Source organism: Dama dama, chromosome 20 (assembly GCF_033118175.1).
Source record: "Dama dama isolate Ldn47 chromosome 20, ASM3311817v1, whole genome shotgun sequence".
NCBI classification, from domain to species: Eukaryota; Metazoa; Chordata; class Mammalia; order Artiodactyla; family Cervidae; genus Dama; species Dama dama.
The window spans coordinates 3695790-3715148 of record NC_083700.1 but is presented as its reverse complement, the minus strand read 5'-3'; the positions used below and the strand labels follow the sequence as shown (position 1 = coordinate 3715148).

At 38.4% G+C, this 19359-nt stretch overlaps 1 protein-coding gene across 3 annotated transcripts in view; it reads right to left on the bottom strand.

Annotated features, from left to right (window-relative positions):
• The window catches only part of TIPRL (TOR signaling pathway regulator), a 57492-nt gene that overhangs the window by 18567 nt on the left and 19566 nt on the right, over nucleotides 1-19359 (bottom strand). For 2 of the 3 annotated variants that reach the window (XM_061120204.1, XM_061120203.1), the window contains exon 4: nucleotides 18814-18945. The exons of the other annotated variant lie outside the window; for it this stretch is intronic. In XM_061120204.1, the coding sequence (XP_060976187.1) occupies nucleotides 18814-18945 (132 nt within the window). The remainder of the gene's footprint in view (nucleotides 1-18813; nucleotides 18946-19359) is intronic. 3 annotated transcript variants of the gene reach the window in all.

Here is a 19359-nt window from a genome sequence, read left to right as displayed (position 1 = left end):
TATCTGCAGGGCAGCAAAGGAAATGCAGGCATTAGGGAGAGGGTAGGAGGGAGGGAGAGGGTGAAAAGGCTTGAGAGAGTAGTTCTGAATATATATTACCATATGTAAAATAGACAGCCAGTGGAAATTTGCTGTATGGTGCAGAGAATCCAAAGTTGGTGCTCTGTGACAATCCACAAGGATGGGATAGAGGGGGAGGTGGGAAGGAGGTTTAAGAGGGAAGCAGACACGTGTATGCCTGTGGCTGATTCATCTTGATGGATGGCAGAAACTATCACTATACTGTAAAGTAATTATCCTCCAGATAAAAATAAAAGAAAACTTTAAAAAAAGAAAACTCAGAAAAGCAGTCTAATGTGCTCAGAAATTTTAAAAACTGAGAAGGAATACTTTACCAAAGAAACTGAAACTAAAAAAAAAAGAAAAAACCAAACAGAAATTCCAGAGCAGAAGCACTCAATAAATGAGATGAAGAATGCATTAGAAGACACTGGAAATAGAGAAGAGCATATGGGAAAGAGTATTAGTGAGCTCGATGGGATACAAATAGAAGAGGAAAGAGAAATAAGACACTTTAAAACTAAGAAAATTCTACAAGAGCTATGCAACTTTTTTGGGAAGGGTAACATTAGCATGATGGGAATCATAAAAGACAAAAACAGGCAGAAGGGAGCAGAGATTATTTAAAGAAATAACAACAGAGAACTTCTCAAGCCTGGAGAAGGAGCTGCCATATAAGCCCATGAAGCTCAGAGAACACCTAATCACTTCAACACAAAAGACCTTCCCCAAGACATAATATTAAAACTGTTGAAAGTCAATGACAGAGAAAAACTTTTAAAGATAGCCATGGAAAGAAAGGACAGTAACTACAAAGTATCCCCCATCAGGTTGTTAGTAGCTCTCCAAGCCGAGACCCCAGAAGCCAGGAGGGAGCAGAAGGATGCTCTCAAAGTACTGAAAGATTAAAAACTGCCAACCCAAAATACTCTATCCTACAAAGTCATCACTTAGATACAAAGAAGAAATACTTCCACAGACAAACAAATGATGAGGGAGTTCATCAACATCAGACTTGCCTTATAAGAGATGTTAAAAGGAACTCTTTTACTAGAAATAAAATGGGAAAAATACACAAAACTTTGAGCAAGATGATAAACAGACAGAATCATAAAATTGCAATTCTTTATCAGAATAGGTTTTTAAATATTTTCTTCTAATATAAAGGCTAGAAAAAGTAAAGAAAGCAGGAAAATAACTATAGCCATCTCAGTTTAGTAACAAAGTCACAACATAAAAGCAGATAATTATTTTTTAATAGTTTGAAGTCAAAATATGCATAGAAACTAACGAAAATAAAAATACAACCCAAAACCTATTGGATTCAGTAAAAGCGGTGCTAAGGGGAAGGTTCATAGCAATACAAGCCTACCTCAAGAAACAGGAGAAAAATCAAATAAATAACCTAACTCTACACCTAAAGAAACTAGAAAAAGAAGAAATGAAGAATCCCAGGGTTAGTAGAAGGAAAGAAATCATAAAAATTAGTGCAGAAATAAATGTAAAAGAAACAAAGGAGACCATAGCAAAAACCAACAAAGCTAAAAGCTGGTTCTTTGAGAATATAAATAAAATAGACAAACCATTAGCCAGACTTATCAAGAAAAAAAGAGAGAAGAATCAAATCAACAAAATTAGAAATGAAAATGGAGAAATCACAACAGACAACACAGAAATACAAAGGGTCATAAGAGACTACTATCAGCAACTATATGCCAATAAAATGGACAACTTGGAAGAAATGGACAAATTCTTAGAAAAGTGTAACTTTCCAAAACTGAACCAGGAAGAAAATCTTAATAGACCATCAAAAGCACAGAAATTGAAACTGTAATCAGAAATTTTCCAGCAAACAAAAGCCCAGGACCAGATGGCTTCACAGCTGAATTTTACCAAAAATTTAAAGAACTAACACCTACCGTACTCAAACTCTTCCAGAAAATTGCAGAGGAAGGTAAACTTCCAAACTCATTCTATGAAGCCACCATCACCCTAATACCAAAACCAGACAAAGATGCCACAGAAAAAGAAAACTACAGGCCAATATCACTGATGAACATAGATGCAAAAATCCTTAACAAAATTCTAGCAAACAGAATCCAACAACATATTAAAAAGATCATACATCATGACCAAATGGGCTTTATCCCAGGGATGCAAGGATTCTTCAATATTCACAAATCAATCAACGTGATACACCATGTTAACAAATTGAAAGATAAAAACCATATGATTATCTCAGTTTATGCAGAGAAAGCCTTTGACAAAATTCAACAACCATTTATGATAATAACCCTCCAGAAAGCAGGAATAGAAGGAACATGCCTCAACATAATAAAAGCCATATGTGATAAACCCACAGCAAACAATGATTATCCTCAATGGTGAAAAATTGAAAGCATTTCTCCTAAAGTCAGGAACAAGACAAGGGTGCCCACTCTCACCACTACTATTCAACATAGTTTTGGAAGTTTTAGCCACAGCAATCAGAGAAGAAAAAGAAATAAAAGGAATCCAGATTGGAAAAGAAGAAGTAAAACTCTCATTGTTTGCAGATGACATGATCCTCTACATAGAAAACCCTAAAGACTCCACCAGAGAATTACTAGAGCTAATTAATGAATATAGTAAAGTTGCAGGATATAAAATTAACACACAGAAATCCCTTGCATTCCTATACACTAACAATGAGAAAACAGAAAGAGAAATTAAGGAAACAATTCCATTCACCATTGCAACAAAAAGAATAAAATGCTTAGGAATAAAGCTACCTAAAGAAACAAAGGACCTATATATAGAAAACTATAAAACACTGGTGGAAGAAATCAAAGAGGACACAAATAGATGGAGAAATATACCATGTTCGTGGATTGGAAGAATCAATACAGTGAAAATGAGTATACCACCCAAAGCAATCTATAGATTCAATGCAATCCCTATCAAGCTACCAACGGTATTTTTCACAGAACTAGAACAAATAATTTCACAGTTTGTATAGAAATACAAAAAACTTCAAACAGCCAAAGCAATCTTGAGAAAGAAGAATGGAACTGGAGGAATCAACCTGCTTGACTTCAGGCTATACTACAAAGCTACAGTCATCAAGACAGTATGGTACTGGAACAAAGACAGAAATATAGATCAATGGAACAGAATAGAAAGCCCAGAGATAAATTCACGAACCTATGGACACCTTATCTTCGATAAAGGAGGCAAGGATATACAATGGAGAAAAGACAACCTCTTTAACAAGTGGTGGGGGGAAAACTGGTCAACCACTTGCAGAAGAATGAAACTAGAACACTTTCTAACACCATACACAAAAATAAACTCAAAATGGATTAAAGATCTAAATGTAAGACCAGAAACTATAAAACTCCTAGAGGAAAACATAGGCAAAACACTCTCTGACATAAACCACAGCAGGATCCTCTATAACCCACCTCCCAGAGTAATGGAAATAAAAGCAAAAATAAACAAATGGGACCTAATGAAACTTAAAAGCTTTTGCACAACAAAGGAAGCTATAAGCAAGGTGAAAAGACAGCCTTCAGAATGGGAGAAATTAACAGCAAATGTGTAACTGACAAAGAATTAATCTCAAAAATATACAAGCAACTCCTGCAGCTCAATTCCAGAAAAATAAGTGACCTAACCAAAATATGGACCAAAAACTAAACAGACATTTCTCCAAAGAAGACATACAGATGGCTAACACACACATGAAAGATGTTCAACATCACTCATTATCAGAGAAATGCAAATCAAAACCACAATGAGGTTCCACCTCACGCTGGTCAGAATGGCTGCTATCCAAAAGCCTACGAACAATAAATGCTGGGCAGGGTACAAAGAAAAAGGAACCCTCTTACACTATTGGAGGGAATGCAAATTAGTATAGCTACTATGGAGAACAGTGTGGAGATTCCTTAAAAAACTGGAAATAGAACTGCCATACACCCTAGCAATCCCACTGCTGGGCATACACACCGAGGAAACCAGAATTGAAAGAGACACATGTGCCCAATGTTCATTGCAGCACTGTTTACAATAGCTAGGACATGGAAGCAACCTAGATGTCCAGCAGATGAATGGATAAGAAAGTTGTGGTACATATACACAATAGAATATTACTCAGCTGTTAAAAAGAATGCATTTGAATCAGTTCTAATGAGGTGGATAAAACAGGAGCCTATTATACAGAGCAAAGTCAGTCAGAAAGGAAAACACCAATACAGTATATTAACACATATATATGGAATTTAGCAAGATGGTAACAATGACCCTGTATGCAAGACACCAAAAGAGACACAGATGTAAAGAACAGACTTTTGGACTCTGTGGGAGACGGTGAGGGTGGGATGATTTGAGAGAATAGCACTGAAACATGTATATTACCATATGTGAAATAGATCGCCAGTCCAGGTTCAATGCATGAGACAGGGTGCTCAGGGCTGGTGCACTGGGACGACCTTGAGGGATGGCAATGGGGAGGGAAGAAGGAGGGGGTTCAGGATGGGGGACACATGTACACGCATGGCTGATTCATGTGAATGTAGGGCAAAAACCACCACAATGCTGTAAAGTAATTAGCCTCCAAGTAAAATAAATAATTTTTTTAAAGTGGATAATTAGAGACAACAAAAACATAAAAAGGGAAGAGGAAAAGGACAGAACTTCTACAGATTAAAGAAGGTAAGATGTTATCAGTAGGAAAAGCACTATTATCCCTATGAGAGGTTTTATACAAACTTCAGGGTAACCACACAGAGCAGAGATACAGAACAAAGAAAGAGAAAACTAAGAAAAATATCATAGGAAATCACCAGAACATAAAAGATACAGGGCAAGACTAAATCCTCATCTATCAATAATCATGTTGCTGTTGTTGTTTAGTTACTAAGTTTTGTCTGACTCTTTGTGACCCTACAGACTATTGCCCACCAGGCTCCTCTGTCCATGGGATTTCCCAAGCAAGAAAACTGGAGTAAGTTGCCAATTCCTTCTTGAGGAGATCTTCCCGACCCAGGGATCAAACATGCATCTCCTGCATTGGCAGGTAGATTCCTTACGCTGAGCATTATGCTAAGTGAAAAAAGTGAAAGTGTTAGCTGCCCAGTCATGTCCAAGTCTTTGTGACCCCATGGAGTGTAGCCCGTCAGGGTTCTCTGTCCATGGAATTCTCTAGGCAAGAATACTGGAGTGGATAGACATTCCCTTCTCCAGGGGATCTTCCCAAACCAGGGATCAAACCCATGTCTCCTGTTTTGCAGGCAGATTCTTTACCATCTGAGCTACCAGGGAAGCCTAAGCAAAATAAGTCAGATGGAAAAAGACAAAAACTGTATGATTTCACTCATATGTATGATATAAAAAAACTAATAAACACACAGAACAAAATAAGTGAATAAACCAAACAAAGAAACACACAGATGCAGCGAACAGAGTAGTAGTTATTAGATGGGAAAGGGTCGGGGGGAGGGCAAAATGGTTAAAGGAGGTCAACCGTATGGTGACAAATGAAAAGTAAATTTTTGGTGGTAAGCACATTGTAGGGTATGCAGAAGTAGAGATATAATATTTCTCCAAAGTAACGAAACCTGTATAATGTTGTAAATCCATGTTACTGCAATAAAAAATTTTAAAATGTTTAAAAGATTGACATGAATTGATACATGACAAATATATACTGATTCATTATAGAATTTTGTCTAATCATCAAAGAAATGCAAATCAAAACCACAGTGAGATCCCACTTCACACCTGTCAGAATAACTATCATTAAAAAAGAACACAAATAACAAATGCTGGCAAGGATGTGGTAAAAAGAGAACCCTAAAGTACTGTTGCTGGGAATGTAAACTGGTGCAACTATTGTTGAAAACAGTATGGAGGTTTCTCAAAAAATTAAAAATAGAACTACCATATGACCAAAAAATTCTACTCCTGGGTATATACCTGAAAAAAACACTAATTTGAAAACATACATGCACTCCAATCTTGACAGCAGCACTGCCAAGAATATGGATTCAATCTAAAGTGTCCTAAGATAAGTGGATAAAGAAGATATGGATATGATGGAATGCTACCCAGCCTTAAAAAAGAATGAAATTTTGCCATTTGAAGTAACAAGGATAGACTTGGAGGGCATTATGCTAAGTGAAATACATCAGACAGAGGAAAGGCAAATACATGAAATCACTTACATGTGGAATTTTAAAAACACAACAAAGTAGCGAATATAACAAAAAGGAAGCAGACTCACTGACACAGAGAACAAACAAGTGGTTACCAGTGTGGAGAAGGAATGGAGGGGCAACACAGGGGTAAGGTATCAAGAGATGCAAACTATTAGGTATAAAGTAAGCAACAAGGATATGTCATACAACATGTGGATTATAACCAATATTTTATAATAACTATAAATGAAGCATAAGCTTTAAAAATTGTGAATCATTATATTGTATACCTGTATACTGTACATCAACTAGACCTCCAATAAAATTTTTTAAATAAAAAAGAGAATTACATCTACTTTTGAATATGGAAGTTTTATAATACAGGATTATTTAAAAAAGAAAAAATATATTTGACCACTTACTAAACAAATACTGTTGTCTACTAAGTGTCAGGTTCTTATTATAATAGGCCTTGGAGGTATATAAATGAAGTACAATCTCAATTCTTAAGAAGTTTATCAAAGAGGAAAACAGACAAAATGATGTGGTAGCTGCTGTCACAGAGGTATGTACAAGGTTCAGTAAGTGCTCAAATAAAGAAGTAGGTAAGTCTGCTGGAGGAAGTCAGAGAAGAGCTGATCATGAAAAGAAAAGCTGGGGTGGGAAGGAGAATTCTAGAAAGAGGAAAGAGCACATACAATAAAAGCAAAAGTACTGAAATACGAAATAGTTCCAGATAAGCACGGGGTAATGTTAATGAAAGAAACAACAAGCCTGGAGAGTCACCAGTGGCAGGCCAAGCTCTCCTGCCCTAGGACCTTTCAACATCCTATTCCCTGTCCTGGAGTTGTTCTCCTGGTTAATGCTTACTTGCCCTTCAAATCTCAGAATAAATGTCAATGCCTCTCCCACTGTTCCATAATCACAGAGATTTTTCTTGTTATTGTCTCTCATAGTTCTCCATCACAAATGAGCAGATCTGTAACTATATTCATTTATGTGCTTACTTGCTTAAAGTCTATCTCTTCTCCACTTGACTGTAGGTTCTAAGACAGTGGGAATAACTGCTTCATTCATCACCATGTCTACTGCCTAAAAAAGTTGCTAGCACACAGCAGGTGCTAACTACTGACTGAATGAAATGGAGGCCAGAAGCTATTTGGTGGAGAAAAAGCTCTGAGTCAAACTGTATTCTGCAGATTAACAGCAGACTTTAAAAAGCAAGGCTTATAGGAATGAAGAGCTGAAGAAAGACCCTGACTTATGATAACTTGATATTACAATTGGTTGACAAGTACATCACTACCTGGCAGAGTGCTGTTGGACTCATTTGCAACATTTTTTAAATTTCAAAATTATTAACAATCATCCAGGCACAACACATGAACCAAGTTGAAGTATCACTTCAGCATGGTACAATAGAGAATCTAAGGGATCCAAGTTCTATCTCCAATTCTACAATTCAACTGTATATTTTAAGACAGTAGTCCTCTCCAAAGGGACATCTGAAAATTCGAGGATATTTTTCACTGTCACAAAAATGAGCAGCCAATACTAACATTTAGCAGTTAAAGACCAGACACATTAATGTTTGATAGTGCCCAGGTCAATCCTTTAGAACAAAGTCCAATTCTGCTTCCCACAAAACTGCCAAATATCTCACCTGGCATTCATGTAGGTGAAAAAAATCAACTTATAATTCATTATCTGACCTTTGAACCTTATTCCATTTTATATTTTTTAAACATGAAATCACTCAATTTCCAAGGAAGGCAACTGCCTTGTAAATCAAGGGAATATCATCCTTGGATTTGACACTCCATTAAGAGTTGTCCGCCATTGTGAAGAATTACATCACTGATGGGTGTTATCTGAGTCACCGACTGACCTCTGGCATTTCTGTCAGTCTGCACTTGCAGCTGTCACAGTCACGGTGGCTCATACGCAAATGTACGTGGTCTGACTACTTACGCGGTCATACTGTACACTTTCACAGAGGAATACCCATCACTTCACTCTAAGTCAACTTCAAAGTTTCCTTTTTATCTTGCAAATAGGGCATTATGTTGATTTCTTAGAAAGAAGGTGGCTTATGAATTTCTTTCAGGATAGTTAAAGGTTAAAGTACTTGGTTTAAAAAAAAAAATGAAACAATGGGTCTGATAAGGTTGAAAACCACCAAGTTACCAAACCACCCAAAGTCTTCTATTTCACCTACATAAACAGGGGATATAAAGAAACAGTCTCTTGGTCCCTGTGTCTGTAAAATATAAAAATTCTATGGGACTACATGTCCAACAAAAGTTACCTCTGCACAGGCACTGTAGAATTCTTTGTACACAAAGGTGAAAGCTATGTCTCTGCCCACTATACTTGGACTCTAAATAAAAGATGGAAGGAAGGGCTTCCCTGGCAGTCCAGTGGTTAAGACTCCACACTTCCAATGCAGGGATGCAGGGGGTGTGGGTTTGATCCCTGATGATGGAACTAACAAATGGCTCAGTGGTAAAGAATCTACCTGCCAATGCAGGAGATGCAAGAGACACAGGATCAATCCCTGGGTGGGGAATATCCCTTGGAGCAGGAAATGGCAACCCACTCCAGCATTCTTGCCTGAAAATTTCCATGGACAGAGAAGCCTGCAGGCTACAGTCCATGGAGTTGCAAAGAATGGAACATGACAGAGCATGCACATACAATGCAGGGAACTAGGATCCTACATGCTGCATGGCGCAGCCAAAAAAAACAAACAAAAACAAGACATGGAAGCAGAAGGTACACAATGTTCACCCCGACTCAAAATGGAATTAACCATTAGCTGTAAAAGCCATCACAGAACACTACAGCACTGCCAGTACTTGGTAGATTGTTGTTGTTGCTGTTCAGTCACTCAGTCACGTCCAACTCTTTGCGACCCATGGGGTCCTCGGGCGCGCCTGGCTCCTCTGACCTCCACTTTCTCCCCGAGTTCGCTTAAACTTACGTCCATCGAGTTGATGAAGCTGTCTAATCATCTCATCCTCTGCTGCCCCTCTTCTTTTGCCTTCAATCTTTCCCAGCATCAGCATCTCTTTCAATGAGTCAGCTCTTTGGTAGATAGGAAACTAATTTTCTTTGAAAGCTAAAAACTAACAGCACAAAAAAAGAGCTTCTCTTGACAAAAACGATCTCTGTGACAGCACAGTCCCACAAGCTGAAAGCCCCAACAAGGACAGTAGGTTAACACACAAAATTCTAAACTAAAAACAAACACTGCTGAGAGAAACTAATTTAGAAACACAAAAGAAGATGAATTTCCACATCTCCTAATTAGGTATAGGTAATACCAGCCACATAAAGCTATCAAAACTCGTAATAAACTCAGTGAAACAAATCCAAAACATTTCAGGCCTCATGGTGCACAGACTTCTAAATTCACTCTTTGCCACTGGGGAAATGCACCACAAAGAAATTATGATTTCTTTTTTAATAAAAATTGTCCATGTTTAGAATTGAAAATTTAAGTGAAAACACTTTAAAACCTGAAACAGTTAAATAAATTAAGAGCAACCTAAAAGGCTCAATCCAACAACATCAAGATTCTAAAGTATGTTATTTTGTTTATATAAGTATCTTCCACATTTCTTTTCAGAATGTTTTATAGTTATTATGGAAACTGAAACAACAAACACTCATAACCAACTAGTTTCCTGATTCTAAAACAGTAACCATTTAGTAGTTTTTTCAGGCAAGGTTAAAACACCAAACAAAAGCAATGAACTCTATTACCAATGATGCTAAGAACACTTTGAAAATGAGATATCTGTGTGTTCCATACCCCCAGTCGAATGCTTAGCAGTAAGAAAAGACCTAAGATAGTCCTTAAAATATAGAAGTTCTTTGGAAAACTTTGAGAAACTGAAATAATCTGTGATGGTTCACATTTTATTTGAAAGATACTGGAAGTTCTTTGGAAGTTCTTTGGAAAACTTTGAGAAACTGAAAATAATCTGTGATGGTTCACATTTTATTTGAAAGATATTGGGGGAAATGTAGATATTAAGTCAGGAAAAACACTATGGAAAAAGGCCAATTAAACAACCTTCTTAAGTGAGCTGTAAGTGGAAAGAACCTAGCAAGGACTTTGGAAATGATCATCATACTTAATTTTCTGATAGTAGCCAGTAACACGACAGCCTGAAGAAATTAACTCAGAAAATACATCAGAGTCACTGTGTTCAACTGCCAGATCCCTCTCTAGTCTAGCTGGAGAAACTTATACACCTCAAATTCAGATCAAGGACCAGCCTTTCCTGACCTATTCCCTCCATCTCTACATCTGTCTATCCATCTTTTCAGTCAACAAACACATGGCAAGTGTACAATGTACTGTCAAATAAGAAATATTCTTTGTCCTATAGTTTAAAAAAAACAACTAAATTTCTAACATAGCTAGGTATTCTGATTAAATTCCAGGTTTAGGAATCACTGGCATGGAGGCAAACTTATCTAATGCTGTTCCCCTTTCCTCTGATCACTAGGGAAGAAGCATCTCTCTTTCCTAAAGCTAGTCCTTATACTCATGATCTAGATCCTAGAAGATTACGAACAAAGGCAGAGAGACAAACTCATCCACTGTGTGACGTATGTAGGGCAAGTGACTTAATATCTGCAAAAATAAGGATAAGTATTCACTGCATAGAATTTTCATGAGGATTAAATGAGGTAATACTGATAATTATCTAGCATGCTATCTGTGAGATAATACAGAATCATACATTAGTCTCTACCCCTGGTTCCCAAAACAGGACTTCCAAACCCTTGTAAATTCCCAACTGATAAGAGAACTACAAGCAAATACTTTTTGTTCTACTGAGGTGACTCTGGATGGGCTCCTGGTTGGAAGCTGGTCCCCAGAAAGGCCAAGCCATGATTGAAAGCTTGGAGTTTTCAGAACCCCTTCATTCTCCAGAGAAGGAGAGAGAGGCTGGAAATGGTATTAATAATTGATTATACCTATGAGAACAAATCTCCATAAAATCCCAATAGCATGGGATTCAAAGAGGATCATGGATTCAGGCTTAGGATCCTTCCAGACTTCACCCTATGTATCTCTTCATTTGTATTCTTTAACATACCCTTAATAAACTGGTACTTGGATGCAATCTCAAAAACAACAGAATGATCTCTGTTCACTTCCTTGGCAAACCATTCAACATCACAGTAATCCAAGTCTATGCCCCGACCAGTAATGCTGAAGAAGCTGAAGTTGAACGGTTCTATCAAGGCCATCAAGACCTTCTAGAACTAACACCCAAAAAAGATGTCCTTTTCATTATAGGGGACTGGAATGCAAAAGTAGGAGGTCAAGAAACACCTGGAGCAAAAGGCAAATTTGGCCTTGGTGTACGGAATGAAGCAGGGCAAAGTCTAATAGAGTTTGGCCAAGAGAATGCACAGGTCATAGCAAACACCCTCTTCCAACAACACAAGAGAAGACTCTATACATGGACATCACCAGATTGTCAACACTGAAATCAGACTGATTATATTCTTTGCAGCCAAAGATGGAGAAGAAGCTCTATACAGTCAGCAAAAACAAGACCGGGAGCTCACTGTGGCTCAAATCATGAACTCCTTATTCCCAAATTCAGATTGAAATTGAAGAAGTAGGGAAAACCATAAGACCATTCAGGTATGACCTAAATCAAGTCCCTTACAATTATACAGTGGAAGTGAGAAATAGATATAAGGGACTAGATCTGATAGACAGAGTGCCTGATGAACTATGGATGGAGGTTCGTGACATTGTACAGGAGACAGGGATCAAGATCATCCCCAAGAAAAAGAAATGCAAAAAAGCAAAATGGCTGTCTGAGGAGGCCTTACCAATAGCTGTGAAAAGAAGAGAAGCGAAAAGCAAAGGAGAAAAGGAAAGATATTCCCATTTGAATGCAAAGAATTCAAGAAGAGATAAGAAAGCCTTCCTCAGTGATCAGTGCAAAGAAATAGAAGAAAACAATAGAATGGAAAAGATTAGAGATCTCTTCAAGAAAATCAGAGCTACCAAGGGAACATTTCATACAAAGATGCCTCAGTAAAGGACAGAAATGGTATGGACCAAACAGAAGCAGCAGATATTAAGAAGAGGTGGCAAGGATACACAGAACTGTACAAAAAAGATCTTCACAACCCAGATAGCCAGGATGGCGTGATCACTCACCTAGAGCCAGGCATTCTGGAATGTAAAGTCAAGTGAGCCTTAGGAAGCATCACTACAAACAAGCCTAGTGGAGGTGATGAAATTCCCGTTGAGCTAGTTCAAATCCTAAAAGACCATGCTGTGAGAGTGCTGCACTCAATATGCCAGAAAATTTGTAAAACTCAGCAGTGGTCACAGGACTGGAAAAGGTCAGCTTTCATTCCAATCCCAAAGAAAGGCAATGCCAAAGAATGTTCAAACTACTGCACAATTGCATTCATCTCACATGCTAGTAAAGTAATGCTCAAAATTCTCCAAGCCAGGCTTCAACAATACATGAACCGTGAACTACCAGATGTTCAAGCTAGCTCTAGAAAAGGCAGAGGAACCAGAAATCAAATTGCCAACATCCGTTGGATCATCGAAAAAGCAAGAGAGTTCCAGAAAAACATCTATTTCTGCTTTGTTGACTATGCCAAAGCCTTTGGCTGTGTGGATCACAATCAACTGTGGAAAATTCTTAAAGATTTGGGAATACCAGACCATCTGACCTGCCTCTTGAGAAATCTGTACGCAGGTCGGGAAGCAACAGTTAGAACTGGACATGGAACAACAGACTTGTTCCAAATAGGAAAGGGAGTACGTCAAGGCTGTATATTGTCACTCTGCTTATTTAACTTATATGCAGAGTACATCATGTGAAATGCTGGGCTGGAAGAAGCACAAGCTGGAATCAAGATTGCTCGGAGAAATATCAATAACCTCAGATATGCAGATGACACCACCCTTATGGCAGAAAGTGAAGAACTAAAGAGCCTCTTGATGAAAGTGAAAGAGGAGAGTGAAAAGGTTGGCTTAAAGGTCAACATTCAGAAAACTAAGATCATGGCATCTGGTCCCAGCACTTCATGGTAAATAGACTGGGAAACAGTGGAGGATTTTATTTTGGGGGGCTCCAAAATCACTGCAGATGGTGACTGCAGCCATGATGCTTACTCCTTGGAAGGAAAGTTATGACCTATCTAGACAGCATATTAAAAAGCAGACATTACTTTGCCAACAAAAGTCCATGTAGTCAAGGCTATGGTTTTTCCAACAGTCATGTATGGATGTGCGAGTTGGACTATAAAGAAAGCTGAACACCAAAGAATTGATGCTTTTGGACTGTGGTATTGGAGAAGACTCTTGAGAGTCCCTTGGACAGCAAGGAGATCCAACCAGTCCATCCTAGAGGAAATCAGTCTTGAATATTCATTGGAAGGACTGATGTTGAAGCTTAAACTCCAATACTTTCGCCACCTGATGCGAAGAACTGACTCATTTGAAAAGATCCTGATGCTGGGAAAGATTGAAGGCAGGAGGAGAAGGGGGCGACAGAGGATAAGATGTTGTTGCCATCCAACTCAATAGACATCACCAACTCAATGGACATTGAGTTTTAGTAAACTCCGGGAGCTGGAGATGGACAGGGAGGCCTGGCGTGCTGCAGTCCATGGGGTCACAAAGAATCGGACACGACTGAGCAATTGAACTGAACTAATAAACTGGTGAACATTAGTGTTTCCCTGCGTTCTAGCAAATAATCAAATCCAAGGAGGAGAATTTCATGGGAACCTCCAATTTGTAGCCAAGTCCAACAGGGGTTGTGGATAACCTGGGGATCTACTGTTTGCAACTGGCATCTGAAGGAGGGAAGGCACTCTCATGGGACCACTTAACCTGTGGGACCTGACACTATTTCCAGGTAGATAACGTCAGACTGGGTTAAATTATAGGACATCCAGCTGGTGTCACAAATTGCTTGGTGTTAGGATAAAAACTCACATATCTGGTGTCAGAAGTGTTATGGGTATAATAGTAGTGTGAGAATAAAGGAGAAATACAGGAGAAGACTGGAGTTTTTCCAATCAGTTTCACATACAGCAAAGGCTCAAAGCCTTCCTCTTCCTGCCATACTCATTCTCAGAAACTTCATTCCATCCATTTTCACCTCTTACTCTACAAGTCCAGTGACTCTTTCCTGCCCCTAAACATGCTAATGTCTTCCCCATATTTAAGAAAAACAAAACACACACACACACACACACACACACACTCCTTTGTCAACCTCATGTTCTCTCTTAGCCATGTCTGTTTCTCCCCCATACCAGTAAGTTTTAGGAAAGTACATCTACATTTTGTCTCCAACTCCACATCTTTCATTTACCCCTTAACTATTTAACTTGCGTGGACCTTACCAAGATGAATAACAATACCCTAACTGCTAAAACCAATAAACAAATGCTTTAGTCTAGTGGACACCATCCTATTCTAAGTTTACTGATATCTCTTTTCAGCATGACACTGACCTCCATGGCACCCTTCTTGAAAAGCTCTACTCCCTTCACCTCCCAGGCATCATTTTCCTGGTTTCCCACCTACATTCATATTTACCAGGCTAGTCTTTGCTTCTAGGCTAGTCAGGTTAGTCTTTGGAAGAGGCCTTCACTTGCCCATCCCCTATTACCTCTAAGCCAGAAATTATGACATTTATTTTATTTACAGCAATATCTATTACATTCTTAAAAAGAGACCAACCCAGAAAAGAAATTCACTATGCTAAAGAAATCCTTCCAGGCTTTCTTAAAATGGAACCCTATCACGTAACTTTTAAAAAGTTACACGAGGTAAGAAGAAAACGTTTTAAGATGATGCTACCCTTCAGTTTGAGACTTACTATTTACTCTGGTACACATATCATACATTTATGCCCATAGCCTCTCCAACTCCTTCAACTGCAAAAAAAATACATGTGCTCCCCACATATCTACCCACTGGGATACAAACACACACCCAGATATGCAAACTCATAATAAAAACTCAACATAGTCAATTCTGTAGGTAGGTAGACAAGTGGAAAGGTACAAGACTAGATGAGCTGGAGAATGGACAAATCTGAACTACAAAGGATAAACTGGGGAAAAGTTACAGGTGAACAAGAAACAATCAGTTAATACTAAAATAATGAAATATGTTAGATGGTACAAAGAAAACTTTGTCACTAGTTAGTGTTACAACCTTAGATTAACTTTTGGGGCTTCATCTACAGAGGCTAGGCTAAATGATTCTCTAAAAATTCATTACAATTCCCAAATCCTATGATTCTACAGAAAATTCAGCTTTAAAACACATTTATTGCCGCTTTTGACTTACTGTTTTCATCCTTTATTATTATTTAAATCACAATATCAGTAATCATGCTCCAAAAACAATGTTTGATGCTGGGGCCTTGGTCTTTGGCAGTCCTTATGATAAGTGCTATAATGGAGGGGTTAAAAAAGGTACTTAAAGAAGTATGGTGATGGAATATTTGACTCTGCCTAAGGGAGCTGTGGAAGGCTTTACAGAGGAGGTGACAATTTAGCTGGGTCTTACAGACAAGACAAGTTTCAGTTGAAGTGTCTCTGGAAAGTGTTAGAATTCCAATTACAACCTAATAGTAAACAGATATGAATAACTGCTAAGAGTCTATTTATTTTCTTTTTAAGCATGTTCCACCAATAACACTGTTAATGGAAGTAGTTTGTCCTCTCCTGATAGAAGAGAATACAACAAAGAAAGAAAAGGAGACTAAACTGTAACTTAATGGTGCATTGAAATTCTGACACATAGGCGACTTCTTAAAATGACACCCACTGTGATGTCTGCAGATCCTTTCAACATCATTTTAATTCAGAAATGTGAAATTTAAGATATAAGGCTTCCCTGGTGGCACAGTAGATAGGAATCCACCTGCCAATGCAGAGGACATGGGGTTGATCCCTAGTCTGAGAAGATTTCACACGCCATGGAGCAACTAAAGCCCATGTGCCCAACAGACCCCAAATGGCTAGAGCCAAGATTGGCTAGAGCCAATCTTGAGAAAGAAGAATGGAAATGGAGGAATCAACCTTTCTGACTTCAGACTATGCTACAAAGCCACAGTCATCAAGACAGTATGGTACTGACACAAAGACAGAAATATAAACCAAATAGAAAGGTTAGCGATAAATCCATGCATCTATGGACACCTAATCTTTGATAAAGGATACAAAAATATACAATGGAGAAAAGACAGTCTCTTCAACAAGTGGTGCTGGGAAAACTGGTTAACTACGTGTAAAAAAATAAAAGTAGAACACTTTCTGACACCGCACAGAAAAATAAACTTGAAATGGATTAAAGACCTAAATGTGGACCAGAGACTACAAAACTCTTAGAGGAAAACACAGAACACTCTCCAACATAAATCACAGCAAGATCCTCTGTGACCTACCTCCCAGAGTAATGAAAATAATAACAAAAATTAACAAATGGGACCTAAGTAAACATAAAAGCTTTTGCACAACAAAGAAAACTATAAGCAAGATGAAAAGACAGCCCTTATAATGGGAGAAAACAATAGCAAATGAAACAACTGACAAAGAATTAATCTCCAAAATATACAAGCAGCTCATGCAGCCCAATACCAGAAAAACAAACGACCCAATCAAAAAGTGGGCAAAAGACCTAAACAGACATTTCTCCAAAGAAGACACACAGATAGCTACTAAACATCACTCATGCTCAACATCACTCATTATTAGAGAAATGCAAATCAAAACCACAAAGAGGTATCATCTCACACCAGTTAGAACTATTGTTGCTGTTTTTCAGTCACTAACTCATGTCCAACTCATTGTGATCCTATGGACTGCAACACGATAGGCTCCTCTGTCCTTCACTATTTCCCTGAATTTGCTCAAACTCATGTCCATTGAGTCAGTGATGCCATCCAACCATCTCATCCTGTCACCTCCTTCTTTCTTGCCCTCAATCTTTTCCAGCATTAGGGTCCTTTCCAATGAGTCATCTCTTTGCATCAGGTGGCCAAAGTATTGGAGCTTCAGCATCAGCCCTTCCAATGAATATTCAGGGTTGATTTCCTCTTTCTCCAGCACCACAGTTCAAAAATGCTAATTCTTTGGCACTCAGCATTCTTTTTGGTCCAGTTAATTCTATGTTCCAGCCACCATCAAAAAGTCTACAAAAAATAAATGCTGGAGAGGGTGTAGAGAAAAAGGAACCCTCTTACACCATTGGTGGGAATGCAAACTGGTATATCCACTATGGAAAACAGTGTGGAGATTCCTTAAAAGACTGAGAATGGAACTGCCATATGACCCAGCAACCCCACTGCTGGGCATATACTCCAAAGGAAACCAGAAGTGAAAGAGACACATGTTACCCCAGTGTTCACTGCACCCCTATTTACAATAGCTAGGACATGGAAGCAACCTAGACGCCCATCAGCAGATGAATGGATAAGGAAGTTGTGGTACACAGACACAATGGAATATTACTGAGCTATAAAAAGGAACACATTTGAGTCAGTTCTAATGAAGTAGATGAACCTAGAGCCTATTATACAGAGTGAAGTAAGTCAGAAGGAGAAAGACAAATATTGTATATTAACACATATATATGGAATTTAGAAAGATGGTACCAACGATCCTACATGCAGGGCAGCAAAGGAGACAGACGTAAAGAACAGACTTTCGGCTTAGTGAGAGAAGGAGTGGGTGGGATGATTTGAGAGAATAGTATTAAAACATAAACAGTGCCAAATATAAAACAGATAGGCAAGTTTGATGCATGAAACAGGGCACCCAAAGCTAGTGCCCTGGAACAGCCTAGAGGGATAGGGTGGGGAGGGAGGTGGAAGTGAAAGGTTGTTGCTAAATCACACAAAGACGCTGGGGTTCTTGGCCTCCGGACTCTCTCAGAAGCAGGGTTCAAAATTTGGGGGGGAAGGGGGTACACCTGCGGCCGACACTACGGCCGACTCATGCAAAAGTCATCAAAATACTGTAAAGTAATTATCCTCTGATTAAAATAAATACATTAGTTTTTTTTTTAAAAAGCCCTTGTGCCAAAACTGCTAAGCCCGCACGCGAGCGCTCACGAGCTGTGACCACTGACGCCCGTGTGCCTCAGCGAGAGGAGCCCCTCTGCACACAGCAGAGAGCAGCCTCACTCACCGCAGCCACAGAAAGGCCTGCGTGGGGCAAGGGAAGTGCAGAACCACCAGGAGCAAACAAATGGTGGAAGAGAAACTGCGTTAACAAAAGGGGATTAAGCTGCAATTTTCATTCAGAGTAAACAATAAACAAACCACAAAGTAACCACATGGGCCTACAAAAAAAAAATGCTTTGCTAAAGCCTTAGCAATATGCTAAGATTTTGTGAATTTTATCATGGATATTAATAAGATGTATCCTAGATTCAAGTGAAACTCTACATGACATCGTTAAGACTGTGATTTGAAGTGAGTCATATTTCTAGCCAATAGCAAAAATGAAAGAAGTTAATTATAAACAAATTCACAGTACTCACAATTTTCACACTCAGGCTTGAAACTCCATGATCATGAAGTTCATCCTCAAATAGGAGAACTTCTTCGAAAAACTTAATCTGTTCTCTGGCTTTCAATTTCTCTGTATCTATATGATCTGTTGTAGGTACAACCTGAAAGAAAAAATTTAAGAACAGGCACACAAAAAAAATTTAAACAGTTTTCCTACCAATATTTTCTGCATAGCCAGAGCATGGTTCTAAATTTCAATGTTATAAGTAGACACAAAAAATGAGATATATACCTTGCCCCTGAAAAACTTAAAATGCCCAATATTATAGCTTCACAACACATACAAACTTCATCATCTCATTCAAATCATGAAATAGAACACTGCAATAGAAAAGTAAAATAGAACACTGAAACAGAACAGTAAAATCAACTGCTCTATTATGACTATGAGAAAATTAACTATCTGAAAATTGGTCAATGTGATGAATAAACTACTACTATCATAGAAGTTCAAAGCAGTTTGGTGCTATAAAATTCTACTTATAAGACATTTATTTGGAACTTAAAAAAAATCT